At 41.2% G+C, this 24,438-nt stretch overlaps 1 protein-coding gene across 8 annotated transcripts in view; it reads right to left on the reverse strand.

Annotated features, from left to right (window-relative positions):
- Positions 1-375: 375 nt before the first annotated feature.
- The window catches only part of CEP350 (centrosomal protein 350), a 76,484-nt gene continuing 52,421 nt past the window's right edge, over positions 376-24,438 (reverse strand). For all 8 annotated transcript variants that reach the window (XM_056356341.1, XM_056356338.1, XM_056356340.1 and 5 more), the window contains 11 exons: positions 23,831-24,030; positions 22,036-22,247; positions 20,713-20,857; positions 18,458-18,618; positions 17,837-17,976; positions 16,947-17,029; positions 14,179-16,247; positions 12,793-13,194; positions 12,559-12,705; positions 11,281-11,403; positions 376-4,472 (listed from right to left, as the gene is read on the reverse strand). In XM_056356341.1, the coding sequence (XP_056212316.1) occupies positions 4,308-4,472; positions 11,281-11,403; positions 12,559-12,705; positions 12,793-13,194; positions 14,179-16,247; positions 16,947-17,029; positions 17,837-17,976; positions 18,458-18,618; positions 20,713-20,857; positions 22,036-22,247; positions 23,831-24,030 (3,847 nt within the window). In that variant the 3' untranslated portion in view covers positions 376-4,307. The remainder of the gene's footprint in view (positions 4,473-11,280; positions 11,404-12,558; positions 12,706-12,792; positions 13,195-14,178; positions 16,248-16,946; positions 17,030-17,836; positions 17,977-18,457; positions 18,619-20,712; positions 20,858-22,035; positions 22,248-23,830; positions 24,031-24,438) is intronic.

The raw sequence follows: 24,438 nt of genomic DNA on the forward strand, positions 1-24,438 counted from the left end.
TTGCTTAGCATAAAGATAGTTCCACCCCCAAACGGTATAAACAGTGAGTTTTTAAAACCTATTTTAACCAAACTTGCGCAAGGAGTAATTTTTCTCCTGCAGACGATGCAGCGTGCTCCTGCAATGATTACGCAATGCTATTTTATGTTTTGCTTTTGTCAACATTCACCTTTAACAGTAAGGAAATTCTAATAATGTCATGGTTATAATTAAGGCAACTCTAATGGGATTTTGTGGACTGTGATTGGCATCCCAAGTACAGCATCAGACAGAAAGGGGAATGTACAAGGGACAAATCTCCAGGACACTGTCAGAATTTTTGCAACCATTTGGGTAATTATAAAACTCCATTTTATAAAGAACTAGGAAACAAGATTAATTTATAAATCAGTTTATTTACAGATTTTGTTCTCTTAAAGTACATTTCAGTTACCAAAGATATTTACACTGGTGTACACAGGGACTACCCTGGTTATTTTACAGTTCTTAATTACAAAAAAAACCCCAAACCCTTCCGCACCCTTGGGTCTGTCTACTGTGCAAAGCTGCTCTGGATGTGAACGTTAGCTGAAACTGGCCCAAAAACCAAGTTACCAGGTTATTTACACATACACAGTAAACGGGTTTCTTTTCAGCATCTCCACAACACAGTACACAGGGAGATGGAGCCTCCCAAAAGGCGGCTTTGCAAGTGTATATCAAAAGGCTCTGCAAAGTCAAGGAAAAAACTAGTAAATGCAAGTTAATTACAGTATTTCTTTCATCTGTATATAATTTTGCATTTAATGTTTAAATTACAAATAAGTTCAATAGTTTGCTTTTCTCCATTTTAGTTGATTTGTAAACACTTCAGATGCACTAAATACCTTATAAGATTCAACTGTTTCTCTGCTGAAAAGTACTTTATTTTCCTAATATTATTAAGGTAGCTAAGGGATATGAAAATCAGAACTGCACGCAGTTCCTCGCAGAATAGTCACTTAAAAGGTCTCTATCACTGTGCTACTGAAGATCTTCTGCAGGTACACACTAATTCAAGTATTGCAAAAAGCTAAGGCCACTTTTTCAAGAAAGGAAAGTGAACAAGATGGGATTTTTCAATCCCTCATTCCACCTTGTGAGCAACAAGCCTTTTCTGAAAGGCAGAAATACTGATATTCCACAGCTCGGCTCAGGGAGCATCCTGCTGAGAGAGAGGTACTTGCGCTCCTTGTCCTCAGAAGCCTGGGCTTTCCCACCTGGCACCGAGATCCCTCCCCAGTGATGACAGCCACAGCCCTAAACAGCTTACGGGCCTCAGAAAAAACGTCTCAGCCTTGAATCTTCTAACGTGGTTGCACCAAGATTACCAGGACCCAGGAATATAATCTTGTTCTTACAGTGAGAAGGCTGGGGAGAGGAAACTGAGAATTCAGCCTCTGTTTGTGAGGCTCCAGGCTTCCCCATACCTCCTCGTTACAAGCTGAAACCCAGACAGACCATTGCTTCATTGCTGTAATCATCAGTCCACAAGTACTCGAGACACTCCAGGTTTTGAGTATGCACTCAACTCAAAGCAACACAACTCAACACACTCTGAGGTACTGAGAAGATATTCACGTATGTTCAAGTCTTTTTAGGGTTGCTCCTAGCAAGGATTGCCTCCAAAAATAAATGGGGACGTTTGCAAAGGAACGAAGCCATTACTTTGACTCAGCTTCCTTGTGCCCAAACAGCTGTAAAAATAGTTACTACTTCTGTTGAGGGTACTAAACTAGTGCTATCCAAACCAGCAAGACAACAGGCGTATGACGTCCGATGGTCCCTGGTACCTCGGCAGGCCAACCATACAACCTTCTCCTTGCTGGTGGACAGACCAGAAAAGCCATGCCAGCCCTGCAAAACAGCCGAAAAGCCTCGGGGGCGCAGGGCAACCTTCTTAACATCAGCCACAGAACCTACAGAACAGAAACTAACTTTGTTTCTCAGATACTCCAGCTACAAACCTACGCTGCAGGTTTCTGCCTTCTTTCTGTAATTGCTACCTATAAAAATAGCAATCCTTGCTATTGAAAAAGATACACCCAGGAAAGGGAGTCTGAGGTGGTGACCCAATCAGTGACACCATGCTGGTTAAATGCAGCAGCTTTAATTTGCTTCTTTCTTAAGCATTCAACAGTTTCCTGGTTCAGCATCGTAACATTTTACGTGGACAAGTGAATCACTGAGGAAAAAAAGCTGAACAATGCTTCACCAAGACCATTTGACTTCCAGCCAGCCAGAAGGGCCACGACTGCAGGACAAATGCGCATGTGCCTGCTGGAGGTGTTCCTATACACCATTACCTCCTCCTTGTCCTTCTACTCATTAAGCTCCCATGAATATGGCTCACCATTAACTCACAAGTGAGGTGCTGGCAATACTACATCTGAGAATCTGCATGGACCTCTGACAAATCCAACATTTCCCAGTGCTCTCCCTGAAGAATTACCAGCTGTGTGTCGTTGTGCAAAATGCAAATATTCCAACGATACCTTTAAAAAAAAAAAAAAAAAGGTGGAAAAGAGAAAACAAAATGGAGCAGTAGCAGAGGTATGCATAGCAGGAAGCCCAAGAACCAAGCAGATAACGAAATGGTAAAGATCTCCCCGCCACGCCTGTTGTGGGCCGCAGAATCTTTGGGGCACCTGTGAGGGCTTCAAAGCGTCTTTCTGCACTCTGGTGTGTCTGAAGAATCTGACTCTCCTCCGGGTCTTGTCCCAGGTTAACAAGCAGGGACATCCACTATTAAGGCATCAACGTTCAACCCCAGATTGTCTGCATTCCTCCAACAAAAACACAGGAATGGGATGGACAGGTTAAGAATGAGCACTCAGCAGAAGGACACCGCAGTTGAACCCAGCACCAAATCAACCACGTAACAGCTGCCCATGGCCTAGAATTTCTGGCAAAGGAAGGAAACAGATGGAGCAGGGAAGTTTCACATCATTTTTCAGCACAGCCCTCTCAACTCTCCATTGTCTCTGAACTAAGCGTGGTGAAGCTCCACTCCTAGTCCTGCATTTGCATCCCACCCCTGGTCACTGAGGTTTGGTTCTTTCTTACTTTCCCTGCCCCATACCTGCCTCAAGAAGCTGCAAGTTTTGTGCAAAGAATACAGGGCTCTGGAATTTTCCAGAACAGATGCTTTCTCAAGTTCGGCTGTCTCAAAACATAAGACAGGTCAGCCAGCGGCACAGGACGCTCTCCTATAGCCCACTTAATAAATTATCTGAAAATAAATAAAAACCCCACAAGCAGAAAACATGCAGACAGTCAAGCACTGGACACCGCTTTCTTTGGTGAATACACTCTGTTCTCTAAATTGTTCAAGTAACAGCTTCTCCCAATGTATTAGGTGACAGTAATGGCGGAAGCTGAGGGATTGAAGGCCAAATTTTTGTGAGGAAACGTTTTCCATTCCTGCATGTCTCATGTCTCCATGCCTGAGAAAATCCTGAGTATCCATTATCTGGGAGCAGCTGGTGCTCCAGGAAGAGAAGTGCTACACAGTAGGAGGAAAGTTGTGCATGGGCTCATCTTTCACACTTGACATTAGGCGGCCTTTATCTTGCTCCACCTCGGGACTGAAGCAAGTTACATATGAAAAGCAGCAAGAATTCTTTACTTGAATGCAGAAAGCAACATCATCCGATTTCCCCGGACTGGCTGGCACCATACTTGATACCACACCACAGAAGAAAGCTGAAAACCAACTTCACAAAGAAGGGAATTAAACGGGCTCTGGAGCAGAAGAAACTGATGCACATTGTTAGGGCTGCAGGAGAAGAGGTGTTAAGATTGTAACACTGTTCAGTACAGTAAGTCTCCATTTATGACTAAAACCTGACCAAACTGTTTCTTCTCCGAATTACTCACATTTCTAAAGACAAGTCAAGTACTGATGGCTAACAGCCATTCCAGCAAAACAGCCAACAGCCCAACTTAACCCAGCCCTCTCAGAGACAAGCTGAACATGGCAAAGCCCCAGGCCAGGGCCCCAGACAGCTGCTGACAGTTATGTGGCATAACTGCATTGGCACACGAACAGTCTTGAGCATTCTGCAATACAGCCTCGAGTGAGGGATCAGCTTGTTCCAAACAATAAATCCGGTGCGAGGTCTCTAGTGGCAGCGGACACAGATCCAGGTTCCTTTAATCACATCTGAACTGCCTTTAAACCCAATGTGTGCAAGTCCAGCAGCAGCGCTCGCAGGGTGGAGAGTACATCGGGAGTCACAAAGGCCCGTGACTCAGTGGTTACACAGCTGTAATTTTTTTCAGCACTGTCAGACAAGCAGTAATCGCCGCTGTTTCTCATTTATCTGGTTCAGTACATCAACAGTGTCTCTGATTAAGGCCTCGAAGATCCCATCTGCCAACTGCATCTTTACAGACAGTTCATCCTCATCGTAGTTCACCCACTGCGCTTCTTCCTCATGAAGTTCCTGCACCTTGGAGGGTGAAAAGGAAAAGACAATACAAGCATTACAATTCTGTTGCTCTAGGATAACATCCTCTGCAAAGTTCCAGAAAGAGTCCAGAACAGCGTGCATCTGCCAACAACCTATCTGTCTTTGTAAGAGATTACAGGAAACGCTTGGAATAGCAAAATGAACACCAATCTATTTGAACCAGGCTAAATGTTCACTGTTTGAGTGTTTTCCACCTTTCACCGTAGTATCCATTTTAAAGGATTTCATATTACTGCACAAGTGTTACACATGAAAGAACTCAGCTAATGGGATACCCTTGGCCAAGAGCAGAAGCTCCATTTAAAAAGTCCCAAATTATGTATTTGCAAGAAGCTGATTCCATGCAGCTTAAACTGGGCAGAAATCATGCAAAAGCCTTGAACAGGGGAAGGAGAAAAAGAAAAGACTATACTGCTGTTCCGTTTATTTGAATAAGAATTAGAAAATCTAAAGGAAATTACTAACTTCTCCAGTTCAGTATAGGAAGACAAAACACCGGCAAGTGTTGAATGATAGTATTACACTCATTCGCAGAGAATACTCCATGCTTCATTGGATTTGACTGCATTACTACAAATGGAATTTTGTACCATTACATCCACAAGCATAACTCAAGAGTATTTATTTCCCTCTATTCCTAAACTGTTGACAAGCAAAATCATGTTTTGCTTGTCGCTGGCAAATAGGTGTTTTAGTAACAGACAGAAATATATAATTTCATTCAGCAAATCAAGTCTTACCAACAGTCTCTCCAAAACGAACATCTCCGATTAAGCTTATTAGAATTTGTTTTAGTGACCATTTCAGTATTACAGACACATCCTAACAAAGCTCAAGCTTTTGAGAAAAGGAGGAGTGGGTGCAAGCATCGCTCATATTTAAAATAACAAAGAAAACCTGTTGAAAACTCTTTCTCTGCTCAGCTTCAACAGAAAGTTCTGACCATAAATCCTACACTGAACTCAATACACATCTACAGTGTCCACTTAGACAAGTGGGCCAGACAGCTAGACACTGCTAAAACAAGGTTAAACCACACTGAAAATCCACCAATGCAGTATCAATATGTAATAGTGTTGTTATCTAAAGAGAGTAGAAGAGCTATAGCCCCAGTCCCCTCTCTTCCTCCCTTTCGCCTGAAGCTGAACTGCCCAGAAACTTGTCTCTCTTGAAGATGACAGCTTCTGTGGCATAATGATAATTCAATAACTCAAACACAGTGTGAAGCCCAAGAACAGGCTGCTGCGGGAACCCCAGGGAACCGGCACGGCTTCGGGGTTTGTAGCCATTCATAAGGCCTCAGTTATACGTAGGGTTTCAGTCTGACAGCTCCTTTCTCCCTCCCTTAAGAGAGCTTGGGGAGAGGGGCAGGGATCTCATCCTGCAAACAGCTTTGGAAAGGTCACATTCCATGCTTACAAAGCCCTGTGCTACCACACCAAGCAGTCCTCTTTGGCACAGCCCTCTTTTCCCATACAGCTGTCAAAGATGAGGCGTTAATGGTTTCATTATGCTTCTTACTAATAAGGAAGAAGCCGCAATATTGGCAATCAAACTTTGAACCAGTTTTGTAGGTGAAAAATAATTTAAATTGAATGCTAGCAAGCAGCTGGTAACTGGGTGTAAGTCTGTGTGTGGGGTGAACGTCTGAAACAGACTTCTGAACTCTCAAGCAGAAGTGTGCTGCCTGCAACCTGGTTGTAAATTTTGATAAACCCATCAATAAAGAGGCATAAGATAAAAGCACTGATTTCGAGGCCCATCATGTGTTGTGTGTCTGCATCACAGACTATTTAGGTGAGGAAAAGCAAGAGACAAGGGTATGAAAAGAAGAGGTGGTGCCAATAAAACAGGGTTCCCAAAAAGCAGAAGTGGTCTGGGAAAGTAAACATGGGGCCTAGAGGGAGAAGGTTAAGATCCTGGCTGGAGGGAATAATCTGGAAAGGAAGAAGGTGGGTGAAGACAAAACACTGGGTGAGGGATGCCCGGGGACCTTGATCAATGATGTCCAAGACTAGTAACCAGGAGCAGCTGCACAATACCAGCTGATGCCATTTTCTGCGTGACCCTCCCAGGCCAGCAGCGACCTTGCTGCTGGGAAGCCAAGTCGACACCTAGTGAACCTAACATTGGGGTTGGGGGGAAGCAAGAGAGTAAAATAATCAAGCAGATTAAAAGCTCTGATCAAACTGGCCCTTAAACAACCCCCAATATCCAGATCCACACTAATAAGCTGCTGTTTATTCTGTCTCACCTGGAACAACGTGATGGGCCAGTTCCTTTACTGTGTTCCAGGAGGAAAAAGAGGTACGTGGTATAAAGAAGTGCAAGTAAACAGGAGAGGAGAAGGTAACTTGATCCAGGCTGGATGTTAAATAGCAGCAGAAAGATGAAGAAAGAAAACCAGTATCAGTTATTAATTTTCTCTTGCCTCTATCATTCCCCTCTTTCTCAGAGGCACAGTGCACAATTTCCGTTGGCATTAGGAGGACTTCCTTGAGCATACTTTTGTAAAACTCAGAAAATGTGCAAGCTGCAGCTGCAGGCAAGTGTTGTTTGTAATATATTCAGAACACACGTGGAAACTGCCGTACTGCTTTGCAGCCCTTGCTGCAGATATCCGAGCCAAGGCAGTTGCACTCCTTTGTCTGGGAAAGGTTTGATCCATTTGTTGTATTACCACAAACTGCTTGTAAGCAACGGAGACAGTTTGCTTATGTTCAGCAACTATCGTGGCTTTCATGGAAGTGGGCTTTACACTGTCCTCAGGACACACACAGAATTTAAGTTCTTGCCCATTCTCATGGCAAAAGTAAAATTTCACACACATATTTGATATCAGGAAGTAAGTTCTCTGTACCAGAGGGAAACTGCATTTGGGCAAAATCAGGACAAGAACTGTTTTAATGAAACTGAATTTCATGCTACAGGAAAAGATAAATAGTGACACAATGCAGAAGGCTGTGAGGTATGATTTTTTTCTGTGTGCTTTTTTCTGTATGCATATTTTTTTTTTTTAACACAGGAAGAAAGAAGGGGGCATGCACACAAAAGAAAAATCAGGATATAACAAGGTAGTGTGAACCTGCTGGCCATCCAATAAATGTCATGATACCCAAAAACAACAATTAAAAAAATTACAATCTGAAGGAAACTTTAGAGAGTAAGTTTTGTTTTCTGGAGGTTCCCATCCAAATCCATGAATATCTGCAAAATAAACTACATTTAAGGAGTCACCAGATCATCTGGGAGACTGAAAAGAATAAAAATCCAGATAGAAACTAGCGCCTTGGAAAAACATCGGTAAGAGATATGCAGGCAGGTGCACTGTCACAGCCCTTCGCTCTGAGCGCCTGGAAATCTTAAGACGCACGACTCCGCACACAAACAGGCTTTGATTCTCTTCTTACTGTTATGCTCCCCTTGGGTTCAGATCTCTGGTGCCATTGAAGTGGGCTTTCTGATGAAGCCAGCTTGATAGGAACAGTTTTTCTTTGTTGCAGAGTTTCTGCACGGAGAGAAACATTCTAGCTGTTAAGTCAACAGGTCAGAAGATCAAGTACTTTTCAGCACTCTGTTGGCAGGCTTCTCAGGTGTGAAAACTAAACACATAGGTCTGGCAGTATCACGGGAGCTTTGCTTTACTCAAGTTCTAGATAAAAGAGAAGAGGGGGTGGCAAGGAAAGCAATGGCAGAGTTTGTTCTAGCCTCATGCACACAGATGAGCACAGGGAGTTCTGGCTGGAGGCCCAAGTGGGAAAAAAGGGAAAAAAAAAAAAAAAAGTAGTGGAAACAGTCTATTGTTAGCACCCGAACTTAAATAAGGAGATAGGAGGGTTCTGGCTGTAGCTTAAAAAGAGGTTTTGAAAGGTTTGAAAGGTGCAGGCAGCCCTGATGTACTGAAATGCAGCACCTCAGCCTACCTGTACATTGGAGATTTTCCCACAAAGGACAGACTGTATACATGTGATAAAGGTGGCAACACCAAGGGACATAAGAAGAAAGAAAACACCTAAATATTCCTTTACCCTGTCTTTAAACAAAGCAGCTTTTTATAAATGTGAATCTCCCGTACTTGCTTACTGAAAGCCAAGATTTGCTGTGAATGTTAATAACTGGGGCAACTATCCAGCAGATCAGAAATCTCTTAAGAAATCCCAATACAAATGCTTTCTGAGGACAGAGATGCCTGCTCAAAGTTAACAGTGCTGCAAAAAAGGAGGAGAAGAAGATGGGGTTTCCCCACTGGCGGAAAACCATGGCTAACTATATTAGTGTCAATGCTGGGAAGCACAGACAAAAGTGGAAATGCAACTAGATGCAGTGACTGGGTGAATCAACAAAGATCAATGCAGACCAAGGAGGCAAAGGACTAACCCATTCCCGTTCTCTCCTTAAATCCCAGCAGGTGAGACAGCTGACTGCAGTTACCCACAGGACCCAGCATGACAGAGAGCACCCATGCAGCGCAGGCTGCTCCTACTGCCGTGGCTCCTTCCCTACAAGGCTGAACCTTTGGTGGAGACAAGAATCACTGGGAATTGGGTTTAGTATGATAATCCCAGAAGGATGCATCCAGAAATAATCAAGGAGAGAGTAAGCTGGGTAGAATAGCCTGGCATTTGCTTCTGTGCCTTCAGAAGAAATAAAGTCATGCTTAGCTCCTGGGTCAGAGTATTGGACAGTCAGATGTGTCAGTACTCTCACTGAAGCCACTAAAAATACAAAGTTGTCTCAACAGAAAACTATTAAAGGATGTTTGCCTTCAAAAGGTTAGTTTTAACTGAAGGGGAAATGAAGAAAATGGGAAGGATCTGTGTTCAAGGTTTACATCCAAATAACAGAAGCCTAAGAATGTTTACTCATTTTAAAAAGATCATGTTTTACTTTAACAGTCTTTGTAAGCAGCAAAAGAATGCAGAGAATCAATCAGCTCACGCACGTACCCACATGACACCCCCTGCACACTGCAAGAGGTGTGTGTTGGCTGAATCTTCACAAAAACTCGAACAAAGCATTTTTGATTGTGATTTCTAAAGAAGCATCTACAGCACCTAAACCTACCAAAAAAAGTCTTCATTTCTCTTTCAGGAAATTGCTGTGTTGTACAACTTGAATATACTTTTACCAAAATTTGGAAAATTCCAAACCTGACCTCTCAGTTTAGGGCTACACCGTGAGTTACTAGGTTAGATGGCAGATCTTGCACAGACCTGTATATCCACTTAGGACCTTGGATTTGCATTACCACAGAACTCACAACCTTAACAGAAGTTGGAGGCTGACTAGGAGACAGAGAAAGCTATCCAGATACTTCATGTTTTATAGAGATTTTAATAAAGCAAAGGTTAAAGAAATTGAATGCTATCTCCCTTAGGTTTTTAGTTAGAAGTTTCTCTGATAGTGTCTCACATTACAGTATAAATTTGTTAGCAATGCCACTGAGACTGCCTTATTCCTAAAGCATGGCATGCTGCAACCTTCACAGAGTTATTCCCAGCCTTTGGCTAAAATTTTATTACCATATTCTTGTGAGAACAAAATAAAATTAAACACATTATTTATTAAGCCAAACTTGTCAGAGCTCCATTAATCTTTGATGTCTGGGTCTGCATGTAAATTGCAGATCAGATCGTCTGAACTTCAAATATGTTCCACCTAAAGCACTTTGGATGCCTTCAACTAGAACAATTTTTTTCCAGTCAGGGATCTTTCTTTCCAAGCATGGTTCAAAGAAATTAGGATATTGGTACACAGACATAATAGTTGTGCTATTCTCTCAGGGATCTAAACATAAGACTTTTTTGTTCATGCTTTAACAGCCTCCATATCCCAGACATACAGGAGGTCCTATGCATAGATATTCTATTTACACACAATTAAACCCCTGGGAAAAAGCCTGCATTGGAAACCTTCCACTGATGGGCAATTAAAAGACCACACGACCCATGACTCGAAGTTACTTATATGTGCGCGTGTGTGGAATCAATTTCAGGTATAATTAAGTGAAGCACGGTGTTAATGACAACTCATATTCCCAAGAAGAACCTTCACTATCATTATAGCCAATAAAGATGTTAATCATCCTGCAATACAAGCCAACAAGTAACTTTCAAAAACTAGTACACAGCCAGACATGCTCTATTTTGCAGTTTTAATACTGAACTGCCTTTGCCCCAGTCGCAGCTGCATTCACTAGTTCACGTAAAGCACTAGAGGAAAAGCTCGGCTGTGGGTACCGTCTGCCAGACCAGTTACCTTGTACTAGTGACTATCCTGTCCCATACTGTCTTTTCAGAGTCTTTGCTGTTCTAACCCAATGACTTCTGCAACCTTTTGGTTGAATCTGGTTAGCAATCTGGGCTATTAAGTTCTGAATATTACTGTCTCCAATTAAACAATACTACTTCAAAATAAAAACATTTCAAATTAAAGTAAAAGGAAAAACCTATTCCCTTCCCAAAGAAAACATTTCCTCTTTCAGCCAAATATTTCAGTGTTTCCTTCTGTAAATTCATGCTTTAAACTTTTGGGAGTGGGCAAATTTATAGTCCAGTCAAATCAGTAGGCATGAACAGTGAATTCGCTCAAATTGCCTCACTTCACTGGCACTCAACTTCTCTTTTTGTCAACAGGGTGCTCTCTAAAATTAAACACCTTCTATCAAGCTCTCATGTGCACTTTTACTCATTAAACAGCATGATCGAATACTGAAAAATAGAATCATATATCACAGTTCAGTCTGATGGACAGGATCTGACATGATTGTTTATTTTCATCCACTGACCAGTATATGATCCACTCGGTCTCGTTTCTTCCGCCCAAATTTCATCATCTTCTGCCAATCTGTTTTGTGATTAGGCTCCTTTCTCAGGCTGAACAACTTCAGTACTTCAGCTGCAATGAAGCTCTACAGAACAGTAAAGGTGAGATTTATCACATTTGAGCTAAGAAATAAAATGTATGCACAAAGTACCTACCCTAAAACATCACATTATAGAATGCGTAACAGCCTTCTGTTTAGCCAAGAGACATTTGGTGTATGCATGAAAGCTACAGTGAAAGTCTTTGAGGCAGCATTACACAGGCAAAACAATTACTGAATCCAGAAGTGGGGTGGGGAAAGATACCCACTGCTGTAACAATCTTGAGAACAGAAACTTTCAATCAAAACAGTACAGCAAACAGAAGAATTCATTTTATGGGACCCTATTAAAGAAAAGCGGGGTTGGAGTTTGGTGTCCTTGTCCTGCGTCCCTGCTCTCCCCTGCCACACGCTGCTGAAAATCTTGTCAACACAGTGATCTAGACACTATTTCCGTCTTTTCTCAACAGTTAACATGCTGTATCTTCAGTGGGTTAATAAAAAATACAGTCAACCCTCCCACCAGTTTCAGAAGAAACAGTACAGGTGGGAATCTTCATCTGTTTCCTGATGAGCTGTATGGGAGGTTCTTTGTTGAACGCTTTCAGGCAGACAGTTTCCTTCCAAATGTCCAGCACTGCAAGTTTCACCTAGGTCCAGTCAGGCTCTAACTTTTGGCATTTTGTCCTTTCTTCAGCACTAGCACCAGTAACAGAGACCTCCTCTGGCTTGCCAAATATAATGCCCTCACCTGTCAAATTGTGGGTCCCTCTGGGCAACTCTGTCCTCAGTGAGGCTGGCACAAGTGTGTCTGAGTACAAAATCCAGCTCATCCCATTTGGCCCAACCCTACCATGGAACCTATGGATCTATGCCAATATACTCGTACCGAGTTCCACTGAAATCTGCTAAAGCAGCAGTCTGTCAGCATACCAATTTTATAAGATCAAGGTCATCCTGGCAGTTCTGCGTAGAGGACTAAGGTTTAAAAGCAACCAGTACCAGCCAAAAGGACAGGGAGGGCAACCTGTTGAGTAAAAAAGACCATTTTGACAAACTCCCTTTCAGGTTAGTAATCTCATTTCTCTTCCCAACTCATCTCTTGCTGGATACACCTGTTCTGATCATTTAACACCCAGGCAAGTGCCAGTACAATATTTTTCATCTCACTTCTCCTGCACAACAAAGGTATCTTCCTACCTTGATTTCATCCAGATCATTTGGATCTTTTACTCGGCGAAAGTAAGCAGATGCGATCCTACACGGTTTCATCCAAATAGGCTGATTTAGATTAGGATCCTCAGCAAAGATCTCCCCGAAGATCTCTCTTGTCAAATCAAATACCACCTTAACAAAGAAAGAAGTAAAACTTAAGGCTTCTGTTGTTCATGGTAAACATTCAAAGTGCAAGAACAAAATGCCTGAAGACTGTACCTTTTTATAAACCTGCTTGTTTATCGTGTCTGTGTCCTGCTCTTTAAGAGTACTGCTAAGATCTGTATGAAGGTTGAAACTTTGCAGATCACGACCCAGTTCTTTCAGTTTCCAGAGTTCCTCAGCTGCTGCATGCACCATACCTTCCACCTCCACCGCAGTATGAGGGACCGCCAAAGGCTCCTCACATGGCTTTGTTGGCACTTTCTGCGGTTCCACCTTGGGCAGCACTGCTGGCTCCTCAGCTTGCTTCTGCTGGACCTTACGGGAACTCAGACCATAGTCCTCATCAAACCAGTCCTGGTCATCTCCCAGCACACTCAGGAACTCCTGATTGAGCTCCAGCTCTGCCAGTCTCTTGGCAAGCTCTTCCTGACCACTGGCACCAAACACTGGACTCTCCTGTGAATTAAGAGCCACAGAGTAAATACAAAAGTGGCATCACACCATTGTCCAACTCAGATTTTAGAATGCTCTACTGATGTAATTGGCAATACATGCACAAACACTCAGAAAAATTGTAAAGAGCCCACAGTGAAATTAGAAACGTTTTGATTCAAATACTTGAGGTTTCTATCACTCCCGATGAATGCTTTCAGAGTGTTCCTACAGAGCTTAAAAGACTCTGCCTCCTGCCTACTGCCTGTCTACTGTTTAACTGTTTATGAAAGGCTGAGTGGTTTAAAAACTGATAATATGACATACAGCTTTTCACTTCACTTACCAGCAGTCTCAGATCTAAATCAAGTGCTTAAAAGCTTTTAGCAGGCGATGGCTGTTTTAGTGACTGAGTGGTGCTATTACTGGTGAAATGGGCTGAAGTTTTCTGTGATGATAATATACTGAGATCAATGGCAAAGCAGACAGGTTTACTGGGATCTTCAGCAGAAAGGCCATGTCCTGTACCTGTATCATTAATGGCTGTTCTGAGGAAGCTTGAACTTCTACTACTCACGATATATTAGTTCAGTGGATAGAACACCCTGACAACTTAATGACATCCATAGCAACTAATTATGTTTGAGGACGATTATTTCGTATCAAAAATAGACAGAGGTAAGTTTACAGCCTACTGGATTTTGCCGTTTTTAAAATAAAAAATGAAGGTAAGGCTTAAATACAAATTGAACATGTAAGCAGAATGCAACCTAAAAGAAGTATTTTTCACTTTCATGTGCCAAAACGCAACTTTCAGCCTGTAGGGCTATCAAAACGATCCATGACCTGGGATACACAAGAACAAACATGTAAGACATACGTACAGGCAATCTCCACATCACTCAACAGAACTTGGGAAAAAACAAACTGGTGCCACACAGCATTCCTCAGATTCAATCATCATCAGTCAAAGGAACAATCAACTCTTAACATCGGTTTGCTACTTACTGGTCTGGGACACATGTCTGGAGAGGAGAGTTCTTCTCTTTCATCTTCCAAATTGCAACTCAGAAAAAAGTTATTCAGTCCGTCAGGAATCTGCTTTTCTACGTGCTGGCATGGGGGACTGGAATCCTCCTTCACATCACAGAGCTCCTGGTTGCTGAGCTGGATTTTCTCATTCCTGACCTTCTTTATATGCTGTAACTGATTAACTGTGTCTTTCACAAAATCTCTAAGTAGACTGTCTGTCAGCAAACTGACTTTTTCCAGTTGGTCTTTTGACTTTTCTTCCTCTCTAAGCGGTAGTCTAAGCTGTGCTTCTAACTGGTTCTTTTCTTTTGTCAGCAAATCCAGAAGTGGTGTTGCAGGCTTCTCCACAACTCCAGGAGAGAGATCATCTAATTTTTCAGCACACTCTTCTCCCAGTGTCTTCTGCTTCTCCAGTTTTTCAGAAAGGAAATCTGGGACGTCATCCAACTGAACAGTGGAAATCTCATCCACAACACTAGGAGTGCGAGAAGCAAGGCTGGTCTCCTCTTTTACAGCATGCTTCAGATAATCCACCACTGACTGTTCTTGGGCAAATGATTCAGTAGCTACACAAGTCTCCTTTATGCTGTTTGCTTTAGAAGACAACTCCTCATCAACCCTCTCTTCAGCTGAGGCTTCTGAAACAGCTGTGTCTGCAGGAGCTTTATCCTGGGGATAGTTCTCTGCTGCATCTCTGCCCTGGCTTTCATCCTCTTTGCCAGGTTTGGAACTCCCTCTGTCTTTCTGCTCTGCTTTGTGTTGCTTCTCCAGTCTATCATCGAACAATGAGTCTTCATCCTTGTTTGTGTCTAAATGGCTATCAATACTTCCTGTAATGTGAGAGATTTTTTGAGGAGGAGCAAAAATACCATGCTTTTCTTTGCAATCAAAATATTTAATACCATCATAAGTTCCATTATTGTTCCCTTCAGGTTTATCCAACTCCACGCCAGCCCAAAATCCTTTGGCAAATTTAGTCAGACCCTTGAATCGCAATGTTCCAGGTTGGACTTTACTCACAAGTACTCTATCACCAATGTTGAAATTCAACAAACTATCTGTTTCTTCCATGACCAAAACAGAGGCCCACAGTGGTGATCCAGCAGGGGACTGTTCTTGCTCCACATCTCTGCGTTCAGTGTTTTTTATAAGTTCTGTTGGGGACTTAAGTTCTAATAACCTCTCTGAATGCATGCTGCCAGAGAGAGAGAGAGACCTGTTGCTGAGGCATTCACTGATTTCGCCATCACTGCCGAGGCTGGTGGATCTACTTCTGCTGGTCTGTGTGTGCTGCGACCACTCTCTCAGTGACTCCCCATTAGGGGAGAGAAGAGATGCTTCGAAGTCATCTTTGTAATGCTCCCCAGGAAACGTTTCTTCAATTGATGCCCGTTTTCTGGAGGAGGATCCTTCAAAGTCTTCAAGGTATGATGGCTCTTTCTGACTAAAGGGTTGTTCTGAAAGCAGGTAACCTTTCTCCTCTGCAGATCTGCTGAGCTTGCGAGAAGACTCTTCTACACTTGGGCCACTTACGGCTTCTTTATCTACCAGTCTGTGTTCTAAGATTTCTTCTGTACCATCAAGACTTTCCACAGCCAAACCAAACAGTTCCTTCTGAGAGTGCTTGTCTTCCGAACAGAGGACTTTCTTTGGAAGGAAGTCCTGTGAGCTCTCCTGCTCTTTATCTAATGTCAACAAGACATCAGAACTCTCCAAAGGTTTAACATGAGAACCTTCAATCTCATATTCCTCTGACTTTATGTATTCCAAGTCTTCCTGTATCTCAGATTTATGACTGAAGGCAGCCTCATCACTGGATGCATTTGCCACATTGTTCATTGACCCATGGGATATTCTGCTGATGTCTTTCACATCTTTGAAAAGAGATGATGAAGGTACATTATCTAAGGAATCACCAGATTCTGCTCTGGAACTTCTCGGTGACATCAAAACCGAGGAAGATGTTCCAGAAGCATGAATATCTGTCACAGCCACCTTCTTGGTGTGCACAGGCACAGATTCCTCAGTCCTTGATGATACAGCATCTTGAAGGAAAATAAACAGTGAATTATAGCAGATCGTACAGCCTGCGTTGTTTTATTGAAAACTGCAACCACAGGCAACAAAACTAACCTCAAGGTTTCTATGCTAAAAGAAGATACAAACTGGTGCCTTGGAAACATGTATATCTAGCTGTCCTATGAACACAAGCAACATTCACACAGTTCCAGGGTGCTAACACTTTCCTTCCAATTCTGTTCCTTGTACCAGTATTTCATAACACCATAAAATACTAAGCCCAAGGCAAGTTATTTGTTTGCAAGCCGCAAATGTAACCAAGAATAGAAGTGCAGATAATGAATAGACAATGATCAACAGCGTAATATTGAAAAGTATCTAAAGAAAACCACCCCTGTTCCTAAATTCTTCATGATTTCTGGTTTTCTTACTTTCTTCAAGTGAAAAAAGAATAAAAAATAGAAGGGAGAAAAAAAGCTGTCACTTAACTTGGGTTTCACACAAACCTCAGCAAGGGTAAAACTAAACACTGAATATACAAGAAACAGCAAAAGAAGAAGCCTACTAAATAAAAATAGCAAAAAAAATAGCTTGATCATTACAGATAAAAGTCTGCACCATCTCTTAAAACCTCTTCTTGAATCAAGAAGGTAAAAATTAAAGAATTTTAAAACAGTCAGACTTCATGATTTTAACCTGTAGTACAGAATCTTCCAGTTACATACCTGCATGTTCTGAAATGGATTCCAAAGATGCTCTGGATCGCTCTGATTCAGCCAGTGATTTCCAGTTTTTAGCTGTCTCAGGCCTAAATTTGAAAAATCAAATTGCATGAATCATGGTTAAACCAGAGTATATTGGGGTTTTCTTTGTTGTTTTTTTTTTTTTTTAGTAAATAAAAATAGAAATACAAGCCTCTATAATTATAATACCACATGAATGATAACATAAGCAGTTGGTCAACATACCGTGACCTTAGAAAATAGGAATGGGGACAGAGGGGAGGCTTTGGCAAGTCCAGGAAACTAATTTTTTAAAAGACTAATCAAACTTTAGCCTTTTTTGAAACCAAAAAAAAAAAGAAAAAAAGAAAAAAAGAATAAGAAGAAACCTTTTTTTTTTTACTTGAATGCACTAAAATCGCACCATCTGCTGGAGAAAAGGAAACACTTCAAAATACACTGGAGTGTAGAAATTCTCCACCTTTTAAAACCTGAGATCTAAACCAGATTTAAGTTGCAAAGCTGAATGGTTTGCCTCACACTGTGGCACGCATGAGTGACCAAAATGGGGAAAAAAATTCATTTACGTCTGCAATCCATACAACCATTTGGCACAATTCTTGCACAACTGAAAACGATTGTTCAGAAAGAACTTGAAAACGGGACCTGAAAGGCTGGGCAGGACAAAAGTGAGATGCGTATGCCTACAAGGACAGTACACTGTACCTGTTTTGGGTCTGGCGAGACCAGCGAATAGGTCAACAGGATACTGCCACTGTCCAGTGCTTGAAGGAAGAGCACTTACCAACTTTCCTTGCACTCATGGTCCCCGCTAAAACAGCATTCATCACAGTTTCAGAATAATGTAAAAAAGAAGAAGACATCCCAGTTACCTATGGAGCGGTGGTGCCTTGATCTTTGGTTTTTCAGCAGCAGCTGAGGATGGAGTTTTAATCTGAGGTTTGGCTGTTGGTGATGCCTCCAGATCTTGGCTCAGCTCTGCTTCAGTCTTCTTGATAAACTCATCATACGACTGCACATGTAAAACAATTACGGCTGTTAGTCTGCTAAACCACAACTACAATCCAGCAATCCAAACCATTAAATGAATAAAGGATACACTTGGTTTCTCTGTAAAGCCATCTATTTAACTTCCTAAAGCTCTACAGTTGTGAATCCTAGAAATTTTAATAATTTACTTTCAAAAACAAATTACATAAGCATCATTCTTTCATCCAAGCTAGGATACTGATGCCTATAAACATAGATAAGACCCCTGAATGCTACTAGTAGCCCATTAAAGATATACATTTTAAAGGGGAATGGCATTTATGCCTCAAGGCTCTGGTTCATTATTGAAAACAATTAAATAGCCAGAACACAGTCACACTTATATCACAGTAATGTGTCTGTCACAGCTGTTGATACAATATTCTGCCAATACCATCCATACTATAATGATCTATCCAAGGCTAACAGTCTTTTACTTTGCCCTTCTTCCTACTGTTTCTAACCTCCAGTTGTTTGATCAAACTGGCTTCCTGGGCCTTCAGTCTCTCCTTTTGTCTCTTTTTCTGTTCCTTTTTCAGCTGGTAAACCACAGACTTCCTTTTCCGTAGTTCATCTTTCAGGGCCCTGATTCGTCCTTCAATGTCACTTTGATCAGATGTGGTTTCTGAAAAAGTTTAGTTTTAGTCTTTGTAAACTTGCACCTTACAAAACAGCTCCATGCAAAGCAATAAATAGTTGTTTAGTAAATACAAAATATCAATGATTTCAATGTCAACGTGTTCATTTTAACATAGACAGGTTCTTAAAGTGGGATATGAAAAAGTGCTGCATCCTATTTAATTTAGAAGAGAAAGGCTTGTTACCTAGAAGAAACTTGTTGCCAAACTTGTTGGTATCAACTGCCCATGTTTATGCTACTACCTCATTAACTGCTTATCAAGTCAGCTGCTGCAGAAATTTTTTTCTGACATATTTAAGAATATGACAACTTAAAGATGCATAACACAAATAGATCTGAAATACTTGTTTACAATCACAATATACGGTTTTGAGCTACAGGGTATGCTTCACTGATGAGAATATCACTTAGAAGAGTGGGCTCCAAAACAAATATAGGTTTCTGGCCCTTTTAGATTTTCTGCCACCTAAATAAATCTATGAAATGGAGAGCTGACTGGTCAACAGTTGGAAAAAAGTCAATTTGAACAACACAGAGATTTTCACTGTTGTCAGGCCTCAGGATGACAACTTATTTAGGGTGAATGGGAGTAGAGTTGAGCTTAGACATGTGGGGGACTACTCAATAATAGCTTATACAAAACTTCTTGACATATCTTTGCTCCAACTTCAATTTTACAGATCCTCCTATGATGCCATTACTGACTGTAGCTACCTTCCACCCCAACAATTTTTTTCTTAATCGTTATCCTTATTAACATCTATAAGATCTTCTCCATTCCTCTCCATCCTCAGAACTTCATGCAACCTGGTCTTCCAGTACTATTGATGATGTTTTACCTCTTTTCCCTTGATACATTGTCCCCCGATACTCAGATCCGTTCCCGGCATGACAACCCCATTCTACCGTAACTCTACTACTTTCATTACTTCTGCTGTAACAAGTTTATAGAGAAGCTGACTCAGCATCTCATTACTTGTTCTTTTCCGCCCACCTGATTATGTCTACTTGTTCCTTGTTTTAAATGTATATCAACATAGTGTGAAACAAGATCCTTGTTCCACATCGGTGCTACCACAATTAAGTACCAAAAACTCTTAAAAATATTTATCTGACATAGTCTTACTGGCGCTCCTCCCTGCAGCTGATGTCTCCCTTCCTCTTCTATAGCAGCGCTGCAGAGCTCCTAAGAGAAGGATTTTCGCTGGTTTGCTTTTCTAACGCTCAATATTACCTATAATGTTTTCTGGACCAAAAGGCTTGGATGCTTACAAACGCCAATTGCCGGACTGAACACGCTAGAAAGTCACCAGTCTCACTTGGTCAGCCAGCAGGAACAGCTGGACATTTTGCTAATCAATCTAATTTCTCAAGACAACAAACCACCATAATGAAGGATTTAATCATCAACAACAGCCAGTAAATACAATCAAACTACCGTATTCTTTTTCCATTAACAACTGTTGTTAACCATTTACAGAACTTAAAAAAAAAAACCAACAAAACACCGAACACAAAAACCCAAATAAGGAGAACAAAAAGAATGGAATCTCACTAGCTAATCAGGAGTACTTTATGATGCCACTGTAATTACAAACTCCTCCCAAATAGTAAGTGACCATTATGTAATTATAGCTTTTCTTGATCAACTCATAAGGGAAAGATCTGCACATGCTTTCATCTTTGACGATCTTGTCTACGCATTAATTGGACTGACATAGCAATGACAACATAACTACTCAGCAGCTTGGAAGATTCATCTCTTTATAATGGAATGATTTATTGTGAAACCAGCACCATCCTGATCAGCTTCCCACCTCGTATACCTTTTCTTCAGCATTTGAAATCAAAGATTTCTAAAAGAAGAGATAATATATAGACCTTCTTACACATTAAGACCTTCTTAAGCTGAAGTGATTAAATTACCTCACGGGAAAATACTCCCACAAAATCCCAAACCTTGGCAATTTCCAGGAATTTCTGTCTGCCTCCCCACATCTATGTCTGCATTTCAAGTTCACTTGTTAAAAGCAAAAGCTTTGAAAAAGCAACTTAAACCCAAGCGGGTATTACACTTACCTGACTGTGTCATAGATAGAGATTCATCAGACCAGTTGTGAGATATCTGTTGAGACTTTACAGGTGAACGTAGCTGTCCTCCAGTTCTATGGCTGCTTTTGCTGGAATCTTGCTTTGATACAGATACGCTGCTTTTGGGAGGAGACTATGGGAAAAGAAAAGGACAAGTAAGTAACTGCTTGTAAAGCTCTGTCTGAAAGCAGATCATCGTCATCAGAAGCTAGTTACAAGGAAAGAACAGCATGACTAGAGAACATCTCATAACCAGTGGTACCTATCCAACTATCTTAAGAATAATTTAACCTTAGTTTGCTATATGAAACAAAAATACCAAGAGCAGCAATAGCTGACTCCTTTCTTAGAACCTAGACTTCAGTAAACCTGCTTAGATTGCTTATTACCACCTGAGTGAACTGACATGCTTCTGACTCACAGGTGTTCGATACAGTTCATGTAATCTTATTTGGTAACAGCTACCGCAATAGGAACTCCTAGTACAACGTATTGGTGAAAGCAAAAGGACCATTTCATGCACGGGATGCAAGATGACAACCTAAATCACTAAAACAACAGAGCACTATTTCTCTGAGGCCAGGCAAAAAAATCTAAGAGCAAATATTCTTCCAAAATGCTGCTTACTGCTTCAACATTATACCACACACCTTGAACACAACCTCTGGAACATATTACATCTTTTACCTCACTACCTTCTCAGCAAACTTTCCAAGAAAATACTTGTAATAAGTCTAGATGAGCAGCTCTTTAACCCCACAGACAGTGCATTTTCTGTCTCACTGGGCAAAGTTACCGGGATGAGAAACTTGTCGAAATTAACAACCAAGTACAAATAACAGTTGGTATACAATAATAAGGCAGCATTAGCTAGCAAGCAGACATAATCTGAAACCCAAAGGATTGTGCATGAGGTTGCAGCTCTGCCTCTTCCTATATGCCCTGGGATACATTACTTCCAAATAAAGCAAAGCGGAAAAACAGAGCATAGTTTCCATGGCCTCAAAGAATTTATACAATGGTAACAAGCTAGCCTACAGGTAATTCACACTGGTAAACTGGGTCAGTGTTCTACCACTTAATACTGCATACCTACGTGACATACACAAAACATTTTGCAAGACTACCCACAAGTTTAAAAATATCTAAACCCTATGCTGAAGCAGTTTTTCCTTAAGACTTCAAAGAACATATCTGATCACAATGTTCATTCACAGTAATGTAAAATGGCACTGCAAACACAGCTAATAATCTCTGATAACTGGGATTTTACAAGTGTAAGAATATATACAGCACAAAAAGCTCACTCACAAGTTTGCCAGGTGAGACAGAGGACTTGAACTCTTCAGAATAAACCATTTCCTCATTATTTGTACTTTGATCTGGGCTTTCTGGCTGTCTGTGGCACATAGTCTCTGATGGGACAGACTCAGCAGCTAGACTGCCAAGATCTTCTGGGATAGAGCTTTCACTGTTCAGATGAGAGCAAGAAGGCACTGGAGACTCTTCTTCGCTAGCTGTTTCTTAGATTCAATGAGAGAAAAACCAAAGTGTGTAAGAACTTGCACTGACTTACACGCCTTCAGAGATACTGCTGCCTGCATAGAAAGCAGCAACTACTACCAGCACATGTCGAATTGGCAAGAGTTACTTCACTCACCTAGACACCGAGGGTGGAATATTTAGCAAGAACAAGCACGTTTACCAGAGAACTATGATTTAAGACTGCCAAACATTCTTAGTGATCACTGAATGTCTAAAATAAAGAGTTTTTTGAGATATTCTAGTATTTTCCAGACAACACACTCCAAAAAGATTGTTAGGGAAACCTGTCCTTCCAGTTGACCATACACCAGCAAGAGTCACTATTAGTCTTAAGAAGTCATGGAGGAGCATATAATCTGCAAGCCAGATCTTGAATTTAGAATTGATTGCTTCCTTTACAGTAGTTACAGAAAACATTTTAATGTTATGATTTCATCATGACTCTCTCAAATGGCAACAAGTAAAATAATAAGTTGGGTTTTCAATACTCCTGTTTACTGAATTCCGCAGGAGTCACAGCATTACTGAGGCAGCCATGGAGAACTATGCAATATTTGAGCAAGGGCTGGGGAGAGGAAATTCTGAAGCAGGGCTGTGCTCCAATGCTTACTGGTAGATACAAATAATAGAAAGCAAGTGCTATTTTCTCATCTGTTGATGAGAACTCAGCATTCATGCTGAATTTTTGTTCATTGGAACTCACTGACTCATACAGACATCACCTCTAAAATGTCTTACAATGCCTAAAATCCATGTGACTGTTTTCCGTAACAAGTGTAATAGGGCGTAATTCTGAATTCCCTTTGCACATTCAAAGGACATGCTGCCTGCTTTCAGCAAAGTGGGGAAAAAAGGAAAATTGATTGTTTCTAGAACAATTCCTGAAGTTTCATTATTTTCTCCCACCACAATCCAGTTCTCTGTGCTTCATGCTGAAAGTATGGTCCACTTAAGACCAAACAGTGAAGATGTAGCTCCCAACATCTGGGAACTTATTTTCCCTCACAACAGCATCATTTACACTAATCACATTCCAGCACACTTTAGCTCAGTTGCACATTTCAAACAGTTATGTTGCATTAACAACAGAGGAAAGAAAAAAATGCTTTCAATTTTTTTAAAACATAGACAAGGGGAAAGCGGCTGCTGGTAAGAACCATCCTCACCAACATAAGGCTAAGAGGATAGACACTTCGAGCACTACAGGGGAAAATGGTTTTAATAAAGTTCAAAAAATGATCAGCAAAATATCACGCAATATTTTTGTTTGGAAAGACAGGAATAGTTTCAACTGTATGCCGAAACATCTGATGGGCCTATGCTGCACTGCTTACTTGAGAAGATATACAGCAAAGGAGGAATACATATTTAACTAAGGTGTAAAATAAAAGAACAAGGCAACAGGAGGCAGTAAAGAGTGCAGAAATCAAAATTCTAAGTGTCCAGAGAAGAACCACCACCAAAACATCAAAAAAGGAAGAAAGTGCAAACCTAAGAAATCGTTGTGTCAAATTATACTTTACTCTTGTCATTTGCATCACTTCCCCCCACTTCCTATTACCTTTGGGCTCAGTTCTCTGATCCCCCAGCTCTTTCTTGGTGATTTTGGTTTTGAGCAGCTCTTTGTCCCAGGCAGCTAGAGCCTGCTTTTCTATCCGTCGTATTTCTGCTTCCTCTGCATCCAGGCGGCGTTTCCACTCCAACAATTCTTCAGCATGTTGCCGACGCTGCATCAGCTTCTGTTCTCGCTTAGTTAGGAACCTGACAGGCAGAGCAGAAGACAATGGGAAAACAGCCAACCACACTCAAAGGTCCTGATACTCAAATGCTCTATTGCCACAACTCGCAGAATTATAGCTATTCAAATTGTTTTCTAGCACAATATCCATACTAACTACTATCCCCTAGACTTCTGATGGGCTGCTGAAAAAAAATCCATGCAAGTAGACAAGAGTTTTTGTCTTTGCAGAAAGTAAAGTCTACAACATAATGTAAACATACTGCTTACGTTTTAAAGATCTTCAAAATCATTAAAAGTGTTACTAACTATTCACTGAAATGGACAGGGGTAAATTCCCAATTTCAGGACATCAAAAGTACCTGTGGTATTAAACTGGAACCCTCAAGAAAGCAGCGACTGTTTGAAAAATGAACCTTTCTTTTTGCTAA

The sequence above is a fragment of the Falco biarmicus genome, chromosome 11 (assembly GCF_023638135.1).
Source record: "Falco biarmicus isolate bFalBia1 chromosome 11, bFalBia1.pri, whole genome shotgun sequence".
NCBI classification, from domain to species: Eukaryota; Metazoa; Chordata; class Aves; order Falconiformes; family Falconidae; genus Falco; species Falco biarmicus.